The sequence below is a fragment of the Phalacrocorax carbo genome, chromosome 2 (genome assembly GCF_963921805.1).
Source record: "Phalacrocorax carbo chromosome 2, bPhaCar2.1, whole genome shotgun sequence".
Classification (NCBI taxonomy): Eukaryota; Metazoa; Chordata; class Aves; order Suliformes; family Phalacrocoracidae; genus Phalacrocorax; species Phalacrocorax carbo.
In genome coordinates, this window is record NC_087514.1 from 24,520,863 (window position 1) to 24,545,020 (window position 24,158).

The 24,158-nt window shown below is 36.3% G+C and overlaps 1 protein-coding gene across 5 annotated transcripts in view; it reads right to left on the minus strand.

Annotated features, from left to right (window-relative positions):
• The window catches only part of VPS13B (vacuolar protein sorting 13 homolog B), a 485,884-nt gene that overhangs the window by 365,996 nt on the left and 95,730 nt on the right, over positions 1-24,158 (minus strand). For all 5 annotated transcript variants that reach the window (XM_064442323.1, XM_064442322.1, XM_064442320.1 and 2 more), the window contains exons 16-17: positions 23,429-23,553; positions 2,431-2,615 (exon numbers count right to left, since the gene is read on the minus strand). In XM_064442323.1, coding sequence (XP_064298393.1) covers positions 2,431-2,615; positions 23,429-23,553 — 310 coding nt within the window. The remainder of the gene's footprint in view (positions 1-2,430; positions 2,616-23,428; positions 23,554-24,158) is intronic.

The window sequence follows — 24,158 nt, forward strand, 5'->3', positions numbered from 1 at the left end:
AAAATGTAAAGGTAGAAGATAATTTGGGCAACAGTACTCATGGAACACACAGTTTATGACTCTTAACAGCAGAATGAAAGCAATGAATTTCAAGAAGCAGAACCCCTGGAAATAGGATAAAGTGAAGGTAAGTAGATCTTCAATCTATCATTAATTTTTCCTGCAAGAACACTACAATTTCGTAGAAACAAAATCATAAAAAGCCACTAAACAAAGGGAAAGAGCTATAAAAGAAAATAGAACAAATGTGTTTATACTTGCATTGATCAAAGAAACAATTAATCCACAACACCATAAGGAGGGAAAGCTATTTTCTTGCAGTACTTTTGTACTATTTCTGTGCATAGCTAAATATGAACTGCGATCAGAAAGAAAACATTGAATAGAATACCATTTACAAAAAGGCTGTTATTTCTGTGAGATGTTAGGTTATACAATAAAAGCTCATCTGTACTCCCAACAAAGACGCTCAGAGAGACAATGGCAGGAAGGAGAACCCAAATACCACCCTGCCGGGCTACTCCCATGCCCACGACAGGAGCCATCAACCCATCAAAAGCCAATCCGCACAAGCCCAAAGCAGCACAGGCAGGAACCCAAATCAAGGACTCCCAAGGAACAGTCATCAGCTGTTGTTTTATGTTGGAGAAACTAAGCTGAATGTTAGTACAAAAATATCAGCGATTAACAGATGTGCCGTGATTACTGAAAAGTTCCTTATTGACTACATAATTCTCAGTTACTTCACTGAAAAGAAAAAAAGCTGACGTTTCAGCTCACCTGGACAACTACAGTCAGGTTTTTTTAGAAGCTTACACACATACTTCTTACTGCTAAAGTATGTGGAAGCTGACACTAAGTATAAGGATGATTTTCAACAAGGCGTATTACTAAATTTTACACAAAGGTATTCCAACAAAAGGTACTAGACTTACTGAATCAACCAAGCCAACGATTAGGGCGAAAGGGTAGGCAGCAATCTGTTCGGAGCCTTGAACTCAAAACTACCTTCATGTAGTTAATGTGAAGTACAACTACAGAAGTATAAAATTTACCAGGTCCAGCATCAAGCCACAAACAAGATGACCAAAACAAGTGTACTGTGCTGTTCATTTACTTTATTGTAAGTACTTAAAATGTGTGCTCCAGATTTCTGTTCTGCTGATATATTGTTAGCATGGCTGTATCACAGTTCATTGGACTGAAACATGTTAAATGATGAAACAGGTTAGTTTGGAACTAGGCAAATCCTAAAACCATTTGAAATGATCAAATGACGGTATTTTCATATTCCTCTGAGGCATGGATTGTAAACCTGCTACCTTCAGAAGTACCAGTACTTGAAAATAAAACCTCACAATCTCATCCTTAGGTGACCCACACAGAATCAAGGAATGAAGAGAATCAGTAACTTTTGAGAAAGAAGGAAAAACGAACCACTTAAAATAGTTATTCCAAGGGTTACACACTTGAAAATTCAACAGGTTTTTTGCACCAACAGATGAGCACAGATTTAACTTTAAAACAACCAACAGGACTGAAAAAAGGAATATAGGACTGAGAAAAATAGAACTGATAAAGGCTTCTGGTGGTAGTCTACTCTACCATTCTTCTTCAAGTCATGATTTAGCACATCTGAATCATTCTCCAAGACTGGTAATGATGGAGATTTCAAAAGACTTCCATTATTCTTGTTATGTGTTTATTCACAACAGATAAACAATAACAGGTCTAAACAATAGCAGGTCTAAATTGTTCTACCCTGCATAGAAATATTTTTAAACACCCAAAAGTCTTATCTTCATCTGGGTGTCCTTTATGCATTTGCAGACTGTGGTCTGCTCTGTAAACCGGTCAAAATCCTTCACTTAATCCCAGAATCTATGGGTGTTTTGCAAAAGGATGACAGATAACCAATTTCATTATTTATATGATCATCACTGAGACTTGCATACCTTCAGTAATTTCACAAGAGTTAAGTAATAGTTATTTATGAAACTGGATGAAAAACACATGCAGGCCTTTTAAAAAAAAAAAATAATCAATGTGTGCCATTGATTAATAAAGCCCTTAATAACCCACTATTTTTTATTTCCTATAACAGTTTCACCTCTGAATGATCTTAAGTTACAACATTGCACCATATAAGGTAGCAAGGGTAGATGTTTCAGATGAGGGAAGCATGGAAAAATTATCCTGTATGGGAAAATTAAATGCATCCAGAAATTGGTGCCAAGGAGCGAAGCTTGGTGGCTTAGCTTACATCCTGCATTTTAAGCATAAGCCATAAATACCCATATACACACAAAAACATTCTGTGTGTTAACTACTGTAAGTAAAACCTGGATTTAAATGATATAGGTGTATGCACATTCACTAGCAGTGCTCTGTACCATAATAAATACTTAACCAAAAGCATCACATATTTACCTGAAGTCTGGAAAACCTCATTCAGCAAGGCTTCATTTACCACCACCGAACTGACATTTCCAACAGGATGACACCAGCTCTGATAAATAGTTTGAAGCAGAAGGGTTTGAGCTCTAGTTGCTTGAACTGTTAAATTAGGAAGCTCAAATATGCATTCTGTTAGTGGGACATGAGCTCGCTTGGTCCTGTTTAAAATATTGAGAGAAGAACAAAAGGACAATCATTACTTTGGTGCATAAAAAAAATAACAAAAAAAACCCAACAATTAAAAAACTTACTCACAGTATACCAGACTATAAGCAGTTAGTTTGTGAGGTTGGAGCTGTATGCCTGTTAAATTTCTTCTTGTAAGAGCTGATTCTACTTATACTGAAATTCATCCTAAGTAGGACTTCCGTTCCATGATTTAACTTTACAGCTCCCTCCAAAACATGAGGGGAAAAATCATCTATTTTCATCAAATTATCTCTTGTGTTCAAAATATTTAATAGAAGCAATTCCAAGTGCTTCCACCAAAATAAAAGCACTCATAAAATTGTGCAGTTATTAAAAACACAGAAAACTCTTCAAAAATAGAATTTTCTGAAGAAACTTTATTTAAAAGCTTAGCAAATTGCTAAATGAGATATATATCCAGTGATCCAAAACACATACAGACAATATCCATACAACAAAATACAAACAAAAAGCCCCACATTCCATATTTATCCTCATATTCCATATTTGGCTGACATAGAACTCATTAAGTGATACTAATATTTTTCAATGCCTTTTACCTTATAACTGGGGAGGAGGAACAGGTGGGGACAGGCTTTGGGAAGGTAGTACAAGATACAGGACATTCTGTTTGGCAATAAATACTTCTGTGACAATAGAGTCCACTATCAACAAGAAGGCTCTACCGCAACTGCAATGAAGTCAGGAAGTTACTTTTTCTTCCTAATAGATACACTATTACCTGAAATTAAGCAGCAGATTGACTTGCTACATTCAACAAAAACTGCAAAGCTTCCTTAATATTCTTATTTTGGAGCCTTTTCCTGTGGCATATTTTCAGCATTTTTATTTTTGCCTTAATCACCTTCTGCTCCATCACTGAAATGTACTTTTTGTGCTATTTGGCATTATCTTCTCTAGTGTCCCAAAATATAATCACTGATGCACAGATTAGCTCATTCTCATTCTGGAGCATCTCCTCCATTAGAAGATTTTAGAGACAAGCCTAAAGCCACATGAAAGGTAACAATATTAAGTTAACGTTCCATTGGGAATCAGCGCCTCAAATGAGGGAAAGCTGCAGAAGCTGCTCACACAATCCCTTAGCCCAAGAAAAAAGCATCCTGTACCAAAATCTCCAGGGACTAAAAGTGTAAAGACATTCCCTTGCAGACACTGAATGGCTCTTTCGATAAGCAAAATCAAAACCTTCCAAAGAACTGTCACAAGCAGTCACAATACACTGCGTCTCCTATCTGGCTCCACAAGAAAATGCTTGCAGCCGTATGACCTAACACACATGAGATCATACTAGCAGTAGGGACTCTGCAAGAGGCTCCATGAACTCAGAAACAGGGCATTCCTGATGCTCAAACTCTAAAATCTGTAGCAGCATGAAGTGACACAGAATTCTGGCAATAAGAAATAGACTCCCTCGCACATTCTGCACCTGGTTGAGTGGCCCTTCACCAAGGAAACTGAAGAAAACAGCGCATCATCACTTCTCAGACCCATCATTTTCACTTCAGTGAAGAAGCAGAAGAGCCCATAAGCTGCAGATAAGGCCCACGAGACATATGAAACACAGTTTGGAAACAAGCATTCTGAACATCAGAAGACATGTATCAACTACCACACTGACACAGGGGTACAGCCAAAGGTAATGTCACCACTTTGAATTTGGACTTGCACGTAGAAGTGTTCACCTTAAGTCACAAATACATCTCCTCCCCCAACTCCTTGTCCATACCAGGAAACAGCTAACTGAAAACCATCTCCTCTGGAACAAGAGAAAATCATCTCATCAAGTGTTAGGTAACTACAGTATAAACAAGTATCCATATCCAAGATGGCTGTATAGACCCTTTTAAGGTAAAAGGAAAGAAAACAGCACTTATATAAGTAACAGAGATCCATTCATTCCAGGTCTGAGGTTTAAATGAACTGCTTTCTCCAGGTCACCAGTTCTGCCCACTGCCTATAAGGGAGATCAAGATAATTATCTCAGCTGTGAATGTCTACACCATAGATCAAAGTTACATCCACAAAAAGCCAATTCCATTGCTCCTCACTAAAAATAAAAACAAGGGAATAAAAAAATTGATTCCTATGAAAGAAGATAGTCATGAAAGATTCTCAGAAAATGGATCTAAATACAGATGGAGGACAAAGAGCAAACAAAAACAGATTTTGCAGTCTTCTGTAATAGTAATCAGTATTCTTTAGAGCAACGTATTTCAATCTCAAAGCTTGGACTCAGGATTACCTCTCATGAATATTGAGAACGGGAAGGAAACCAGCAACAAGACTGCCTCTGAGTTGCAACTCATTTGAAGCTAATGACACAACTGTACTGCCAGCTTCAAATGCCATTTATAATTGCCATTTGAAACATTTCACAATTATATGGGAGTACTCAGCCTTGTGTCTGGTAGTAGTAATTTCCTTCGGAATGAAAAAAAAAAAAGAAAGTGGTCTACTGTCTGAATAAAACTATCAGCCTTTGAAGTTTGGAACTACCGTATTTTGGATCAGTACCACCCCTGATGCTAGGAGAATCAAAACTCATTAGAGGCCTTTTCAGAAGAGATCTGTCTTAGCCTTGTTTATTTTCTTTTATAGCAGTCACTAACACTAAACAGTGAGTTAGAACAAGGAAAATTACGTTTGCCCTGCTTGCTGGGAGCTAAGCATCTCCTACCTGCCTTTCCTGCTGACAGCCACACAACAATCTTTCTAGAGTACATGAGCAGACCACATGCTGGCCTCACTGCCTGAGATCACTATCAACTGCAGCACAGTAGGTCACCAAAGGGGTAAGAAATATTTGTACAAAAGTCCTGAAGCTCTTCCTGTCTCTCAGTTTGAAGTTCAAACACACCACACACCTTTCCTGAAAACGTTCTCCCAAAAAGTAGAAACACCACATGTGGCCATCTGAGAAAAGAATGCATCCAAACACACAGGAAATATGTTGGTGCAAGAAAGCCATTTAAAAAAACATTTTTGTCTACACTTCAAAAAATAAGCTAGTTAGAAAATTAGAACTACTTTAAGGAGAGACAAAACAAAAGGTGAAATAATACTAGCAGGAAGTCAGGCAAATAGGGAAAGACGCTGCCTCATTTAAAAAAAAAAAAATAAAATAAAGAAAAACACTCTCAGACAGACAAAAGGAACTAACAGCCTGGAACACATTCTGACAATTTCTACCACACAACACGCATAAGAGGACACATGAAGATGACTCGCTTGTGGTCACAATTAGATAAAAGACACGTCCCATTTCAGCTTCTCAGATGCACATACATTCCTCGGTGTAAATGTACATATATCCATATAGTCACCAGAAGAAAAGCTCTGGGTTCCACAAAAACCACATGTGAAGACTGCAACACTGTGGCCTTTTCTAATGCTGGTCCTGAGTTAGAGTTTGAACTTGTTTCCCTAGAATTTCCTACAGTGTAAGTCCAAGCTCTGTAACTTATCAATTTAAGCAGAAAAGGTCGGCATAACTGAGGGTGTGTATAAGGTGATTCTGTACTTAGGAAAATCCATCCCTGTAAAAACAGAATGCTATATACACAATAAATGAAAAATTTATTTTAAAACTCAGGATTAATCAGCACAAACCATTTACTTTTATGTGGAACTGAATTTGGAAAACTAGGTATGCATGTTAGCAAAGTTTTTGCAGCCATTACATGGAAAGAAATGTAAAGCATGGCGGCATCAATCAGAATGCTTCCTAGTATTCCTTCTTTTTTTTTTTTTCCAAGCCATGTATTGTAATCTGTTATTATTTATCTCATTGCAGGAGTGCTCTGTAACATTTTTCCTTTCTGTTCTTTTCCTTTGTGTTCTTTTTCCTTTTGTTACTTTTTTAGTTAACTTACATTCTCTACTTCTCCCTCTTATTTCTCAGTATTATTTTGAAGGATTAAAACTAAATATTTCAGAAAAAAGTGTCTGAGTATTTCAAAAGACAGGTTCCCTAATGTAAAATTGGGAATGAAGAAAGAAGGTAGAAAACTCTTTTCAGCAGAATTCACGATGAACATGACCCCGCAACAATACCATGTAAAGTAACACATTTGTACCAACAAATCCATGTACTTTGGGGGGGTGACTGTGAAGAGCTGTGACAATTGCCGCATACAATATGACAATGGGAAAGATTCTGCTTTAAAAGTTTGACTATTCACTTAATACATATTACAGCTACTGTACTGAACTATGCTAAATGTAAAACTTGAATGTTTCACATAAAATAGTCCCTTAAGGGTAATAACAGTGTATGATTTTTTTTTTTAACAATATGCAAATTCTATGCTTATTGTACTGTAACAAACCCATAGGAATAAAGTCTACTGGTCCTTTTCAGATAACTTTGGAGGGATGGGAAGTTGAAGAAAATAAATCCTTTTCTATAGAAAAAAAAAAAATCAAGGAGGGGGAAGTATTGTACCATGTGTGCAGCAAATGTTGCTTAAAGGAAATTTTAACTAGACCTGGCTAGTGATGAAAGTACATTTATAATTCAGGATTTATTATAATAGTTTTGAAACACAAATAATGCCTCAAAATGAACTTAAAATACAAGTTTGCTACCAAACTGCACCTGTTAATACAGAAAATCCATCATTAATAAGGTACTGAGCTATATTTAACCAAGTTTTATGACCCAAGAGATATATTTAAGCAATAAGTGAAAATACAAGTACAAATAATTTTTTCAGTAAACCAAGTCAGATCTGTGCTTCTATATTGTATCATGAAATTTCTATTAAACAACTGACTGTGACTTCGTATCAAAACTCATAATCATATTAAAACAGTTATAGCACAGCGTTGGAGTCTAAAACCACTATTTAAAGGGCACTTGAAAACAGTAACAACAATAGCAATAATTATTTCTCAAATCTTTGCACTCAAGAGTTAAGATGCAGTTCTGAACATATGTTCATTTAACTGAACAGGTTAAAAAACTACCAGTTCAAACACTCTTCTCTAGGGGAAAATAAATCCTAATGTAACTAGCAGGATAGGCTACTCATTAAAGCCAAACTTGGACAAGCTCCAGAATAAATTTAAGGAAATATGAACAAGCAAGTCTTGCTGTGTAGTGGCATGGAGTGAAAATGAATCTGTCTTAATTAAATGATTTTTAAATACGCTTTGGTTGTACCCAGTTTGCTGACAAACTGTAATACAGACTTGCTGAAATATTTGGATAAATCTGCCGTACCATTAAAGAAAATAGTTTTCTTCACTGTTTTTGAATGAAAACATGAATTGGTCCTTATTATACACCATGCATCGGCACCAATATGACCAATCCATGTAAGTTCACAGGCCTACTATGAAATATTTTCAGTTTGTAGACTTTGGGAACAGCAACTTATTCTTTTAAAATCAACACCTCAGAGTGATTGAAAGAATGTGGTGGTGAACAGCTGGCTCTAGAGGTTTATACAGAGTCCCCAACTGCAATGCTGAAACCTGCAAAATGTTTGCAAAAATTTAATTTTTGTTATTACTCATATCCTGTACAGTAAAATACGATTAGTTCATTTTTTCCAAAATAACAAAACCAGTAACCTGCTACTAGAACCCAGCAACCATGCCTCAGAAGAACCTGAATGTAATTCAAATGCCTAAATAATTTCAATCAGCATTTGCCTTTCTTCTCTAGGCAAACAGAAAATATATGCTAGTATTTTATTTGACATGAATGAAGGCTTCATCTACACAGCCACAACAAATCCATATTTCTCTTTAATCTGATCTTTCATATCAACTTAAATAAAAATGACAATTTTGATCCTTTTTCCTAACATTTGAGCAACTATGACTGGGTAAGGGAAACAACGTCTAGCTATTTAATGACAAGGGAGTATGCACGACAAAAAAAGGGAAAGGGAGTTAACCACTACAATCTTGGAATCATTTTTTTTAAATGCGAGACTGAAGTCACTACTACTCACAATAAAAGACTGTCATATCACATGCCTGCATTTGTTAACACCAATTTTAGTCTTCAGACAGCAACATACAGTTATTTGCACTAGAGGACCAGGTTAATTATTATAAAAAAATAACTAATCCCACTTTGGAACATTTCATTCCAAAAACATCTCCAAGACTGATGTCTCCAAAACCACTTCTGCCCTTCTGTAGGCTTCATTAAAGGCTGCCTGACATGTTATGTCATCTCTTACACAGGTGAATTTTTAGCAGCTGCAGCTGCCTTTGCCTCTTATTTATAGGAAACATTGCTAGTCATACATTTTATTACAAGGGAGAAAACAATGAACTTCACAATTCACCAACTTTTTTCTCTTTTTTTGGATGAATAAAAAAATTATCTTTTTCTGGAAATGATCATTTCAGAACTGACTTCTGTCGATTTTTTTTAACAGCAGTTCTGGAATTGCAATTGTCAGTGATGAAAAATGTTTGTAAAGAGTTAATTCATATTCAAACTTCAGAAAGAATACAGATTTCCCTGAAACAACTGTGAAAACAGAACAACGCAGGCAAAGTACAAGCTTCAATATGTCTTAGATAATGAACGAGGAATATCCCTTTTCAATTCTCAGTACAGTGAGTGCTTCAATGGAACAATAAAACTTAGCTTTATTCAACAAAGCAAAAACAAATACATTATTACAAGAACAAAAAAAAAAAACTAAAAAAAAAATCAAACCAATGTCTAAAAGGACCTTGCCAAAAAAAAAATCTCTTTGAAGGAAAAGATGCAAGAGACTGGACATACACGTTAGGAGCTCTAAACTTGGATTGTTTTTAAAATCATTTAGTTTGTTTTGTTACATTTGGACATTAAAACTTACGATCATTAGCTTAAAAATGATGATCATTACATGTGAATAGTAATACTGAAGCAACAAGGAAGTGAGAAGCAGTGACCTCAGTGGGATGGTTATTGTAAGTTTATCTGCTGTGAGACATCAAGAGAAAATGTCAAAGGCTGCAAGAAAAAAATGAAGACCTGGAATGCGAGGGTAGGAAAGTCTTAATTTCCCTCAGCTTGAATCCAGCCACACTAAGTATCAGCTGAGTCTTTCCACCCACTGAATGAAAAGTTTAAGAAAGAAGGCATGAAAGCAGTCTATCTCCACTCCCAGTTAAGTTACTGCCTATGTGCCTCAAAATGCAACATATGTGAACTAAAAATTTGTTGATACCAACAAGGGATAGCTCACAAGGGGTTGGGTTTTCAGTCTTATTTTGGGACACATGATAAACTAAGGTGGCTGCTGAAACTGTAATGCAGGAACATGTTTCTATATTGCAGCTTCAAGGTTTAACATATTTAGTATGTTGAAATGAAATTCAGCTTACTGGCTTTGAGAAAGCTCATCAGTGGGACAGATCCTAAGGATGTGAACTCCCGCCAAATTGCAAGTGGAGGTCAGTCACTAACCGCTATTTCTTCCTTTGAAACACACTTCTCTAATCACTAGTTAATACTTGTCCCTAGAAAGTATCATTAAAGCGATGAGCAATCTAAAAGAGAATAACATTCCAAGCTCTCTGCTCTGACGAGATTACAGTATGAGTCCTCAGTCTTCTTTATGTTCTTTATATGGTTAGCTTTACACACAGCATCAACCAACTGAATCTTGTGCAAAATTTTATCTTTGAAGAGGTGCATCTTCAGAACTCCGCAAGGTGTGGGGGGGAAAATCAGAAAACAAGGGATAAGAAACCCTCCTTCACAGAATCCAATTAATGCCATTTAGGATATTTTTTTCTTACACTTTAAACATCTATCTTTACTTCTGTGAGAAAGATTCATATTAAAAAGTTAGAGACTAAGAATCTTATTGTCATTAATTGTGGACGTTAGCAGGGACAAGGGAAGGGATATGACATTTAACTGCATTATGTTGAGTGAGATCCAAGTATAAGAACCATAAAAAAAATTGGTACTCATGACAGGGACTAAAGATCAAAGCACATTAAATAAAAAAAAATAGTCCAGAAAGAAGCAAGGACTTCCTATAGCAAACCACTGCTTGATGAAAGTAATACAGAGGGAATCATACCAGAAGCAGAGCACTTTCACATCTTCTGTTTGAGTTGTGCCATGTATCTCTTCAGGAGAACTAGCTCCTACTTAGAAAAGCAGCAATGCCAAAGTAAATGTAATGATTATAATTTACCTCCTGGTAAATTATAGTTTCCCTGACAGGGAGGAAAATCAGCTGTAACTTGGATATGCTGTAACTAAACAACTGCAGATGACCCAGACCACCAAAACCACCAGAGGTAAACAGGTAAAAGTTGCTAGCGTCCATAAACCTCCAAACAACAAAGATCTGTGTTTATTAAAACAAAGCAAGTGTTACATTCTTTTGTAGCTTTTGTAAATTTATTATCATTGCTTTGGCTACCACAGCATAATCCAATCTCAGTAGCCACAGGGGTGGAAGAAGGTTTGGGAAACTGCCTTCCCACAGAGCAACCTGCTTTACCGTTCAGAGGAGCAACCTCTCCCGGGCTCTCCCTTTTCCTCTCCTCCTTCCCCCTTCACAAACTCCCAGAAGCAGCAGCAACAGCCATTAAATCAATCCTCTAAGTTTGCCACACAGAGACATTTGGTTGCCATTAGCAGGTAAAACAGGGAGCCAGGAAGGCCCGGAAACATGCTGCTGCTCAATGAAAACTGCATGGACAAACACAGTCATCTGCTGAACATGATGCCCCAAAATAGGAATAGGACACAAAGGCTGCTGCCATTTGGCAAGAAGATCCATGCTTAACCTAGTGTATCAGGGAAGCAACAGTCGTGACTGGGGCAGCCTGCAAACAGCAACTACTTTCACCATTCTTCCATGCTGGCAGAGCAGAAGCAAGACCAGCAGTTCTCAGAAACCATCCCTTCAATCCAAAGGAAATTCACACAGTCAATTCAGCAGCTAACAGTACAGTCATTTACAAGATATTTTTGTAGGATATAGGATACGATTTTGTAGGATAGAATTTTGTTGAATTACTAGTAGCACAAATAAGGAATTTTTGATACAGATTTCTATCCAATATGATCTTTTAAAATTGCACTCATTGTAAGTTACTGCCAAATTACCCTGCCCATTCCCGGCAGAGCTGCAAAATTTGGCATCTTAAATACAAATTAGTTATCTCCTAATAAATTTATTTCAAAGCGTGCAGGTATTTAATTTCTTAGTCTATTCCATTTTATTAATGATTTCAAATTTCAAACTCTCTTCCTCCCCCAAATTTGCAATGTGACTTTCCTCTTTGCTATTTCTTACAACACTTTGGAAATTATCAAACGTGTTGAATAATTACATGTTCTTTATTTGCAAGAAAAAAGCCCAGCTTGTGGGCCCTATCTATGGTGAGGACCTCTCCATTTGCCAGAGCCAGCACAGCTGACCAGACATGACCCTATCCTGTAGAAGGGAAAACTTGAGTGCAGAGCTGTATTTTAAGTTGCTATCCCAAAGTCTGGCCCTTCTCCAAACAACACAGATGTCAGGAACCCTCAAGGATGCAGATACGGTGAACAGAGTCTTTGTCTTCTTCTCGTCTGAATACACCATTTAAAGTAAGGATATTAGCAAGTCTTGCCAGCTAGGAACAGTAGCTTGTGAGAGTTAACTAAGATAGAAGATGGCGCTCTTTCTGGGGAGCAAGGAAAGAGAAACTGCTTTGAGCAGGAACAGTCACAAGGACAGATCCACAGACTGCTGTCTCACAAAATGCTAAGTAATTTCTAAAGCATTCTCCTAACACTTGTAGAAATGGCAAGAGAGAAAGTGACAGAGGACAGTGACATGTAAGAAGGAAAAGGCACAAAAAGGCCCACAAAATTATCTTCCTCTCACAGGTTTCAAATCATAGAGGAAAGAGAAAGAAAAAAACCCAATACAATGGGATTAATAAATTTGGGGTTAAGGCACAAGGATTGAGAACAGACACCAAGAAAAAAAGAAACAAAGAAGAGAATGCAAAGGAAAAGAAGCATCTTTAGAGTATTTCCAATGAAATGCTTGGAAGACCGGAAGAATACAAGAATAGAAGAAATTCAAAGCACATGAGGAGAACAAGCTGTATGACTGAATCTTCTTTGAAAGTGTTTGGAAACTGAAAGTAGGGATCAGGAAAAATAAGTCATATTTATAATATTAAGAGGAAGATTGTTGGGGAATGAAATGCTGACAATGGGAACAGAAAGAAAATACATCTAACCCATACACACACCCCTACCCCCTTTTTCTGCCCTCCCTTGCAAATTTCTCACGTATACCATTTCTGAGTACATGGTCTTAACACACCCCTAAGTACTCCCATGAAAATTGTGTGAAACAGAAAAAAAGTGACAAAATGTAGATACATTTGCCCAGTTATTTTTTTTCTTGAGGGTTATTAACAGCTGCCAAGTTATTAGATGATGGACCACAACCCACTGGAAGAAGCACAAAACTCCCATTTTGTTTCCTCTCTGAAAAGTTTGAAGATCTTCTTGGGAACTAACACAGTTCCAAAGTCCCTGATAAAGATGCAAGATATGAATACAACCCCAAGTCCAAGTAAACGCTAACAGCTGATCTAAATAAGAAACCTTGTCCAAAACACTAAGTTAGGATTTGGGGTTTTCTGTGAATTTCTTCTACTAAATACTTTTGCACACTGCTTATTTTGTTTCATTAACAGGTAAAATCTTTTGGTGGAAAAAGACACATTTACAGTGTCTTTACAGAGAAAAAAGGTTGTTTGAAATTCTGGCAAATTTTTTATAGCTAGACCATAAAGGTCAGAGGGGTAAAAAGGTGCATGTCTGCATTAGCTAAAACAAAATAAATATTCGAACTAAAATATTGCACTGAATGGAGATGCCATAAACAGGAAGTACATAAGACTAAATGAAATGAAGCCCTATTTCTGTATTCATGCAAGTACTGAATGCCATTAAATCCAGCAAGGTAATTAAAAGCACCTAACTCCACTCTTCCTTGCCTGAAAGTACCCCAAAAGTACCCCAGAAGCCAATTCTAGCATCCTTTAAGATAGAAGTTACAGCATCAAAAGGAAGTTGATGGAAAGGGGAAAAGGTGTTTTGTTTTTCCCATTACGAGGAAAGCCTTTAATATAGCAAAGGATGGATCGAGGGTATTGTCAACAGCAAGGACATGAATGGGCAAGGTGTGCTAAGGATTCACACGTATACACTGCATAACAGCAAAGAGAATATAAAGGCTGTTAAAATTATTGTGACCTCATTAATTAGCAACCTCAAAAGAATTTTAAAGGATATCAGAAGCTATTTAAGGCAAAACATTATGTCTCAGTAAATGCATAATACTTTTTACCTGAAAGACTAAAATTATTGTTAAATCTAAATTTACTATCTTAAGCACTGAGTCCAGCATTGACTTTACACCATTGTTTCTTCAAGAATAATAACAAACTTGGAAGCAGAGTCTATGGATAAAATTTTTTGTGTTCAATTTTAGTTTTGGTCTATATTCCATGGAAGTCTCGTTACATCTATTTCATTACTTAAAAATTCCACAAGCCCTAGTGAGACTTCAAGACCACCAAAATTATCACATACACACATACTGAAGAAAAGATGGTGTCAGTAAAACACATCAGAAAAACTTTCCTGCTGCAATATACTTACACAGCCAAATCCAAGATGTATGCAAAATAAAAATTATACTAACACACGTACTTTCAGAGCAAAAGACTAAGTTACAGCATTATAACAACGCCATTTCCATTCTCCCTTCTTTTAAAAGTTAAGCATACAAAACCCAGACCCAATTCTGTCATGCTGCATGTATACGCACATTTCTTGACTATCAAAGGAATATTCTAATCATGTTCACCAAATATCTTTCCTTCTATTCAACTGTTATTTCGTAACCAATCATCAACTTAAAGGAAATGCTAGTTAAACATCAGCAAAGAAAACTAGTTAAAAATTTACTTTAAAATCTTGTAGGCTTTTGTTTAAAAATCATACATGTTATAAAGGATAAAAATTCTGATTAATTGAAAAATGAATCCACAGTTCTTTTATCAGTGTCGCAACCAACATAATCCCTTCTATTTCTTGCATCAATATCAGAGGCATCTGCAACTGGTATAACTGATTTCCAAATTTGTTGTGATAAATAGATTTTGTTCTCATAGTTCACTGTTTAGGGGCCTCATCCCACATAAGCCTGACATCAGTTGTTCTGTTCTTACTTTTTTGTTCAAATTGCCCTCTAACATTCTCATCCAAAACAAGTCACACTGAAAAAATTCTATGAGAAGGACTATTCCCATAGAAAAGAAAAAGCACATCTGAGTCCCAGAGGGAACAAGCATGAGGACAATACAGCAAATAAATGATACTGGACACAGGACAGTGTGCTTTCCTACCTAGAGATAAGCACAGATGCAGTAAAGCTGCTAAGCTATTATGGACAGCTGAACAGGTGAACATGCACATAAGCCTTTATGTGGTTTATTTGTTGTTCCAAGTGAAGATATAGACAGCTTTTGGTTTTTTAATAAATTGGTTTTAGTCACTGTTTATCATGGTTATCAAATTCAACTGAATGTCACGTTAACATGTTTGTGAAAACAGGTGCATAATTTAAGACTATAGTTTCTGGTACCTCACTCCAGGTGGAAATGAAGCTTACCACTCGAGAGTGGAACTCTGCAGAGTGAAAAGAAGGATGTGCTACAGCTTGTCCAGCAACTTAACAATCCTCCATAAGCATAAACGAAGGTAACCATAACACAATAAACAAAGTCAGCAATTCTATACAGCTTATTCAATAGGCTTATAGCTTATTCAAGAAGCCTTTAAAACACACTGCTTTGGTGAAGAAGGATTATTTAGCATACAAAATGAATAATACAATTTCAGAAACATAATTCTAAAGGGAACTATACTAAAAGTCCTAACACATGAAAGACATGCTAATTTTTTCTTCAGGTTATTGCATTCAACAACTACAAATTTTTAAAACTGCTTTAAATCCTGTCAACTCCCATAGCATTTTCTGAAAAAGAAGCTGCAAAGAAAAAAAGTGAAAGGTAGGAGAGCAATTGTAACACTCCTTCAGAATCCTATGTAATAACCAACATTAGAATGGGGGTGGCTAGCAGGATGACACCACAGTTGAACTCCATGCCCTTCAGTTTCAGGGTGTGAGTTTCAAGCAGGTTACGTCCTTATTTGCCAGCTAAGGAAGGCCAGGCACAGGGCGCAGTAATGGTCTGTGGCTGTACACACTGTCCCCGTTAGCTTGCTCCCTGCCAGTTTCAGGCCAGAGCAGCCAGTGCTTTCTCAAAAAATGCCGAAAGGACCAAGCATGCCAGAAGCTGTCCCCAGACTGAGGCCTGACCATATCCTTCTTAGCATATTTTTTTTCCCCTCCGTTTGGGAGTGTAAGGGAAAGCTACAGGTAGGCATGTGGATGTGAACTGTGCTATAAGAGGCCTCCAGGCCTCAGGGACAGAGATGGTTGTCTGGAATGTTTTATTTAGTAATACAGATGCCAGCTCAGAGACTATTTCTCTTTGGTTCACAGATATGTCTGATGGGAGCGGGGGAAGCCACCAAATTGCAGGCTAAGTTTTGGAAAAATAAAGGACAAACACTGTGTATGAAGAATGGCCACCAGTGGATCTTTCTGGCCAGAATTTTCATGGGTAAAGCTCCATAAAATATCACTTAAAATCCTAACCAGATATTTTCTACAGATAGTGGTAACACTAAGTTGGAAAAACAGAATTTCCAAATACATCCAGTACAAAAGGAATACATATTAGAGATTCAAATTTTCTTTCTATTTATGCTGTATAACAGCACTTCAGCTTTAAGACAATGAGTTTTTCATACCTTTACCCAGTCTCAAGTAAAGCAAAATGTGGCTTTAACCCTGAAAATCCTACAAATTTTGAAATAAATACCATTTGATTGTTTCTAGTACAAATCCCAGCAAATACTGATGGCAACAGTTACAACAACCAGGATAAAGTATTCACCATGTGCAATCACTTTCCCTGGACAGATATTAGTTAATAGGCTTAATTGACTTTCACTGAAGAGTCTTGACAATTAATTAGTCTAAATAACTACACTGGAAACACTACAGATGACCATCCTTTATTGTCAATTCTGCTGAATTTCCCCCTCATGGACAATACTAAAAAAATACAACTGCTTCCAATTTACATTGATTAAAAGTGCACTTTTAACAGATTTGCTGAATGCTGCCTGCCACATCTGCTGAGAAGCAGTAACATTAGATCTGGACTTGATTAAAAAAAAAAATTAAACTGGAGGTTTCCAACTGAAGTTAATTTGTAGTCACACTAATCAAGTTGCAAGTCATGTACTCAGAATGCAAAAGCCCTCCTGGACAGAGGGTTGTTCTTGGTAACTGACAACAGCTCCTTCCAGAAGAGTGCAGTTGAAAACTGGCCCAAAATGTTCATGTTGAAACTTGATACGTTAATATCACTGCAGAATAAAAAAATGCTCCACACAAGTTCCTTAAGGATCTTCATCCTTATATACAAGCATGGCCTACTTGAATTTTATAATGAAAGATATATTAAACCACATTATCAATGAAAAATCATTCTCCTGTTAAAACGAAGTGTTAAATCACCCTGTGTACTGCTGTTCACAATTTGCTATTATATATTGACATACCTAATATTCAAACAAACACAAAGATGTGCAGTAAACCAAACTTCTGAAAGGGTCAAAATTCATTGCTCACAAAGCCAGAATGACAAAAGCTACCAGTAAATTAAAAAAAAAAAATTTTAGTATTATATTCTTCGATACATTTTCTAGGCAATGGCAGAGAAGTACACAACGCTGAAGCAATCCAAAGTACTCCCTAGACTGATTGTTCACGTCTGAGGCAATTCTACACAACCACCTCTCCAGAGCCCAAGAGAATGACTTTCTGTCTGGTTTTGCACTGCCCATATCACTGGCATTTCTCAATAATTCAAGCAGGTTTTCACATGTGCTAGCTCTAACTCACATGATGCTGATGTGGCTGAAACTCTCTCTGAACCCATACGCTGATGGCATCTGTTCAGGCATGCAATCTCAGATCTTTTCTGTTTCGAAGGATACCCTGAATTTTCATCTGGCAGTTATATCCAATTACTGACATAACTAATAGTCACAACTGAATGCTACAAAATTAGTTTCATGTGTTTTCAACCTGTTTCTGCTTCTGACCCAGGAACCGAGCATGCCCCTCAACTGCCCATGTGAAACACAATCCACATCCAGTCTAAATTGACATTACTCTTGATTTACTGTGACTAGTCAATAAAACAGGCTGCCAAAATCAAGGCCCAAGTGTCAATTTATTGGAAAACTTCGTAGATTTATGATCTTATGTTCACAGTCTGTGGATATCTGGCTCTGGTTTCCTGCCAGCAGGGTCCGCTTGCCTCTTACTAGCACAACTGCACGGAACTGCACGACGGCTACATCTCATGAGTCTGAAGCTCACAAATCTACTGTAATTTCTAGTTCTAAACAGCATTACTCCACTGGACATGCTCTGCAAAGATGTTTCAATCAAAAAAGTAACAAAGAGAGAGTTGACTTGATCCCCCATTATACACTTTTAATGCTCTCTTCAGCGAGCAGCAAATCCTAAAATCTCCTACTGTCATCACAGTAGTACCTTGTTGGTAAAGGCCATGTCAGCAGGGGCTAATTTCCTTGCTAAAGAACTTCTTACTCTGCAAGAAGCCAGATCTTCATGTACCACACTGCTTGTGGATCAACATGAATTGCTCTCACTCCAGTCAATTCATTGTGACACCATTAAATGCACACAGGATTTTTAAGATGACCCATAAAGGAGATGAGCAGGTACACTTCACAACTCATACAGGAGCTTATAATGACCTTAGTGGATTGTGTAAGGGGTCTAATGATGAATTTTGTCAATAAGAATACAGTTGTATTACATACCACTACATGGTTTTGATTGAGAGGGATGTTTGCCTTGTAAAGGATATATGATGGAAGAAAATGGAAGTAAAGCTGTATAAAAATACTAACACCCTTACAGTAACAAAGGTTTAGGCAGAAATCTAAACAGTAATAACACAAGGTCTTTAGAATCCTCAGTTTTTGTAATGTAAATATTAAAGTTATTAATTAATAAGAGTTAAACTAAATTATGTGCACAAAGCAACCACTTGGCAACTACACAGTGACAAAGTCAAAAAAAAAGCTAGGAATTCAGGTCAAGAAACCTACAAAATGCTGATGTTCAGATCACTGGCAAACTATGTTTCTCAACATCCTTGTGTAATAGTTAGCCAAAAGGAGGTTACGACCTAAGGCACCAATTTAACATAAATGTAACAGATTCTAGAGACATAGTAAATATTTACCTTCACAGTTAAATCTGTGTTGAAATATTACGAACAGCTATATTATATAATATGTTCTTAAGGTTTCATAAAAACAAAGCCTACAGAAACTGCACATATGTATTCCATGTGAGAATCTGCATCTAGACTTCTGTAGTGATCTTCCAGTACTGTGAGAGCACATATTAATAAAATAACTATGTCAGGACTGTAGTCCACAGCTTTCCCAAGTGAAAAGTGCCATCATATCTCTGGGCAGCTGGGATGCCCAGCATATATTACATGTGACCTCCTCTAACAGCAGAGCAAATTTTAAACCTTTGTCAGCTTTTGTCAATAATGGATCGCTCTTTGAAGAAGAAAAAAAGAAAAAAAAGAGTGCCTGAAAGGACAATGCCCACACAAATCAAATCTCATATTGTCCCTGATCAGAAGCTGCTTGACTAAGACTAACACACTGCCCCTGTTTAGGCTGAAATTTCCTTCCTAAGACAGTATCTGCAGAAAACAACTCAAAAGAAAGAATCTTTGCAAAAATTATAACCATTTAATCTCTCAAATATTTTTTAACCAGTAATTATCTAGATCTACTTGCAAGTTTCTATTCCAGATTTTAGTTCTGACAGAGTAACAACTCAAGAACAATCGATGAACTGCTCTGTACTCTCAAATAATTGAAGTGCAGACCATTAAATCCTGGATACTGTTCTACCCAGCAGGTCCTCAATTTGTTCATAAAAGGCTCATTCACATACTCAAATTAAACATGACCATCTATTTGTCAACTCTGTACTGGTGCTTCCTTGCAGACAGCAAACCAGCAGCTATTGCTCTGGTCTGAAAATGAGAGACTCATTTCATGGAAACAGACCCCTTGAAAATAGACTACTGGACCAAGAAGCTGAACAGAAAGGACACAGGGATAGATCACATCATCCCCATTTATAGCCTTATTCCATCAGTGTTTAGAGTCTCAAAAGCTGTCACAGGGGGAGACAGTAAGTGAGAACCTTCCCATAGACCTGATAAAGGAAAACGAGAGTCTGGAACACTTGCCATAGGGAAGGGGTTTAGAGACGATGGGTCAAGAAAAGAAAAAAAGCAATAAAGTAACACACACAAATGGACCAATCCCTAGCGCAAAACATGATGACGACATACTTCACTACCAGTCCAAACAGCAGAAAAATAAAGGAAGGCTATTCAGAATCTATGTTCTTTAATGTTACTTTAATATTCTCCAGAAGCACAAAAAAGCAATACTGTGTGATAGAGAATTAAAACACTAAAGTGTCTTACACTTAATTACCTCACCTATTACCGCAGACAATGTACCCAAAATAAAGAAAAAAGAAATCAGCTAATTCCTCTGAAGATTTCTGTCTGGCAATAAACATTCTTGTCATTCATTCCAGGCTTTTGACCATATTCTACTAATTCTCGGTTGTTTTTAGACATCCTCCTGAAAGCTTTGAAAGCTGCTTTACAATCTGGCATGCAACACTACATAAAGTGGTTGTAAAATATTGACATTAACATTGTATTTTGCATCTTGTTATGCTTGACAAAAACAAAAGACCAGATGTTTTTACTTTATTATAAAAAAAGATTAGCTATACAACTTAAAAGATGTCCAAAACGTAGTTAACCAGTGAGCTTGAGCACATTTCTTTTGTAAGAAGAAAGTGTATTACCTAAAATTAAAAGAGACATCAATCTAGTAGGTAAAACCAGCACTCCTGTAACATATATGGTTATTTACTGAAATTTACTGGGCTGATGTTGCTGAAATTTTGTCTGTTAAAACGTGCTACCAATGTTTATCAACTAGTTCTAAAAAATAAATATTCCTACAATATTTATGCACCATATACTTTTTGAGATTATTATATTGAAACTGGAAAAGAAAGCTATTCTACTGATTTATGTCAGAAATAAAGTTGAGATTTTCACCGCTAACTCAAAACATACTACCTGAGGGATTCCATAACAGTTCATAAAATGTCTTTGTTTTTAAAAGGTATGGGTCTGTGGTATATATTTTCTACGAAGAAATAGAACACATGTAGCATCAGATGTGTGTACTTTAAGAAACTCTGGAATGTGAAATCTAAAAATCCAAATAAAGCAGGTGGTATAATTTGCGGGGGGAGGACTGAATTTAAGTTTAATGACATTACCAGGTTATCCTACCAGACTAATTCTCACTCACTGCGTGACTTCAATGAAGCTCTCAGTCCTCATGCTGATTTCGATTTAGTTCAAGTGCTATTTGATGCGTTTCATCTGGAGTTTTATTCACTTCAAACTACACTTCATTTAACCAGGCTGCTGCTGTACTCATTTGTTTTTCTACTTTATTACCCGCAAATTGGTGTTGCTTAGTTTAGATAAATTGTTGGAATAAGTTAATTTTATATAATTATTTCACACTGTTAATAAATAAGTAAGATTTAGAAAGATACAATATCACAAAACAAGAAGCCTATTAAAATTATTTTAAAATACAGTAGACCACAATAAGTGTTGGTCTCATAAGTTCTAGTAATAAATGCTGATAGATGATTTGCTATTTTAACACAGGACCATTCCCCTGCCTCCACTCCACAAAACTGCTGCTCATTTTTATTTTTCTATGTTATTAGCCTACCATACTCTGTTTTCCATCTGGGCACGCATCATAATACAATGGATTTTTAAAAAGAGAGAGAGAAAGTGAGTAAGATATAAAGCATGAGAGAGAAGCAGAGAATGCATGAGAGAAAGCGAGCACGAGACCATGCACACATGAGATAGAGCATGATGGCAAGCATGCAAGAGTGCATGTGGAAAAGCACGAGAAACTAAGCATGAGTGAGCAAGAGACTGAGTGCACTGAGCACATGCACACACAAAAGACAGCGTAAGTGTACTCAGGAGAAAGCACTAACACTTGAATACCAGGAACTTGTCAGATAACAGGGTTTTTTAATCTATTTTTCATCTCTAAAGTAATTGTTTGTTTTGCACAACTAACAATAGGTTCTATAATGTACTAGGTAAATTTAAGTTTACCATTAAACACTAATTTATTTCCACAGTATACTAACAAGGATCACTAACCAGAACTTAGTGTTAAATGTCAGGTCATGTCAGGAAAGGCTGTCAATCCTACCAGAGGGCTGAAGTACTCTGATTAGTGCTGATTATAGGTTATCCTGGTAATACTGATTATTTTTTAGCAAAATGCTGCAACAGAACAGCAATTCATTTAAAGAGGTTAGTACTTTTGTAAACTATTCATGGAAAATATGAGGAAGTCAATTAGGCTGCTACCACCTGGTGGTGTGCTGATTATGCTAAAAGCCTCATATATTTAACATGATACCACAGCTTGTGAGAGAAAAACTAATATATTCTCTTTGTAGCATTATGAACACAGTCTTTTTTTTTAATAATCCATTGAACTTTCACAAATGGCTGTTAGAAGTCACCAACACAACACACAGTTTGAAGCCAAAGTATCGAACACATTAACCTGTTTTCCTGTTATCTTGTCCCTTTATGTAAGATTCTTTGTATGGATTTAGTCATAAAGTAGTAGTACAGACAGCTACTACTCAAAATGAGGGATAAAGAAAACTAATGTCCTATCCAAAGTATAGCTAAAACACGTTTTCTTGAAAATAGTTTTTATAAATACAATTTATTAATAACAATTATTACACACTGACATTTATGATCACAAGATTTACCTGTACAGCTAAATTTAAATACTGAAATTCCAGGACATGGAAGTTAAAAAAAAACATTATAGACCTCATTTTATAATAAAGCACAGAACAAAAGAATTTGCATTTAAAAACCTGAACTACAACAAGCAGCTTAATACCTGATCACAATGTTAAAACACCTCCAAATGTAATTAGTAACAGAAATAAGTGTCTAGTAGACTATTTGTGGGTTTGAGGTGTTTTGGGGGTTTTCCCCCCCATCTTTTTATTTGGTTGAGTTTAAGACAGAAAGAGCTGACCTGTTCAGATAGACACATCAAGCTTGCCATCAGTATATAACTTCAGCTTTTGTACCCACTCAGGGAAAAATGGAAACTGGTTCACAGAATTCTACAAGGTCTACAAGAAAGCCATTTACTACAGGGCTTGCACAGCCTCCTCTCTCAACCAACCAAGGGTCTAAAATGTTTACGAAGACTTATCCTTACAAACAAATCTATTAATTATAACAGACTTAATAGCAGAATATGATAGAAAAGACAGAATTTAGGGATATATATGGAGCTTGACATTTTTTAATCAATCATTAGAAATGCAAAAGTAGTTGAGTACACTACTTAAATACACTGTACATGGTTAATGCTCACCAATATTTGGGAAACTTGATCAGCTTGCCATAAAGAGCAGTACTGAATGAGGGGATAACTGGAACGGGGAAGCAGTACAGTCCTTTGCTGTCCAAAGAAGTCAGTGCTGCTTGAAAACCAAATATCTGAAACAAATTAAGTTGGTCAAAGGGTATACTATCGCAATTAGATCACTTTCAAGCTACTTTCATAACGTAATAAACACATTTTTAAATATACTCAAAAAATACAAAATAAACTGTGTATTATTTATAAATAATTCCTTTTGCCCCAAACACAAATATAACTAGAAAAATCTACTGAAAATAAGATCCAATAGGAATGTATGTAAAAATATTTTCTTCACTCAAAGCAAGTGTTAACTACTCGCTGAATTTAAAAAAAAAACTGCACTATAATTTATCAACCAAAATACATTATTCTACGTCCTTTAAATTCACAGATTGCACATTGCCTTTCATATAAGATAAATAAAATCACTTCTTGTAATTACAGTAACATTGGCCTAGAAAAGTTGTATTTAAGAAAATGAGAGGCTTCCCTTCAAAACTTTTTTTCTTAATAACAGCATCTAAAGAAAGGTTCATCACAACTATTATTTATGACTTTTCCCTGTTCAAAACAGAAAAAAATGGTTGTAGAGTTGAGTTTTTAACATGCTGTGTACCACCATTCACCTAAGAACAAAACACTTTGGCCTATATTAAAGCTAGCAAATAAACCCTACGAA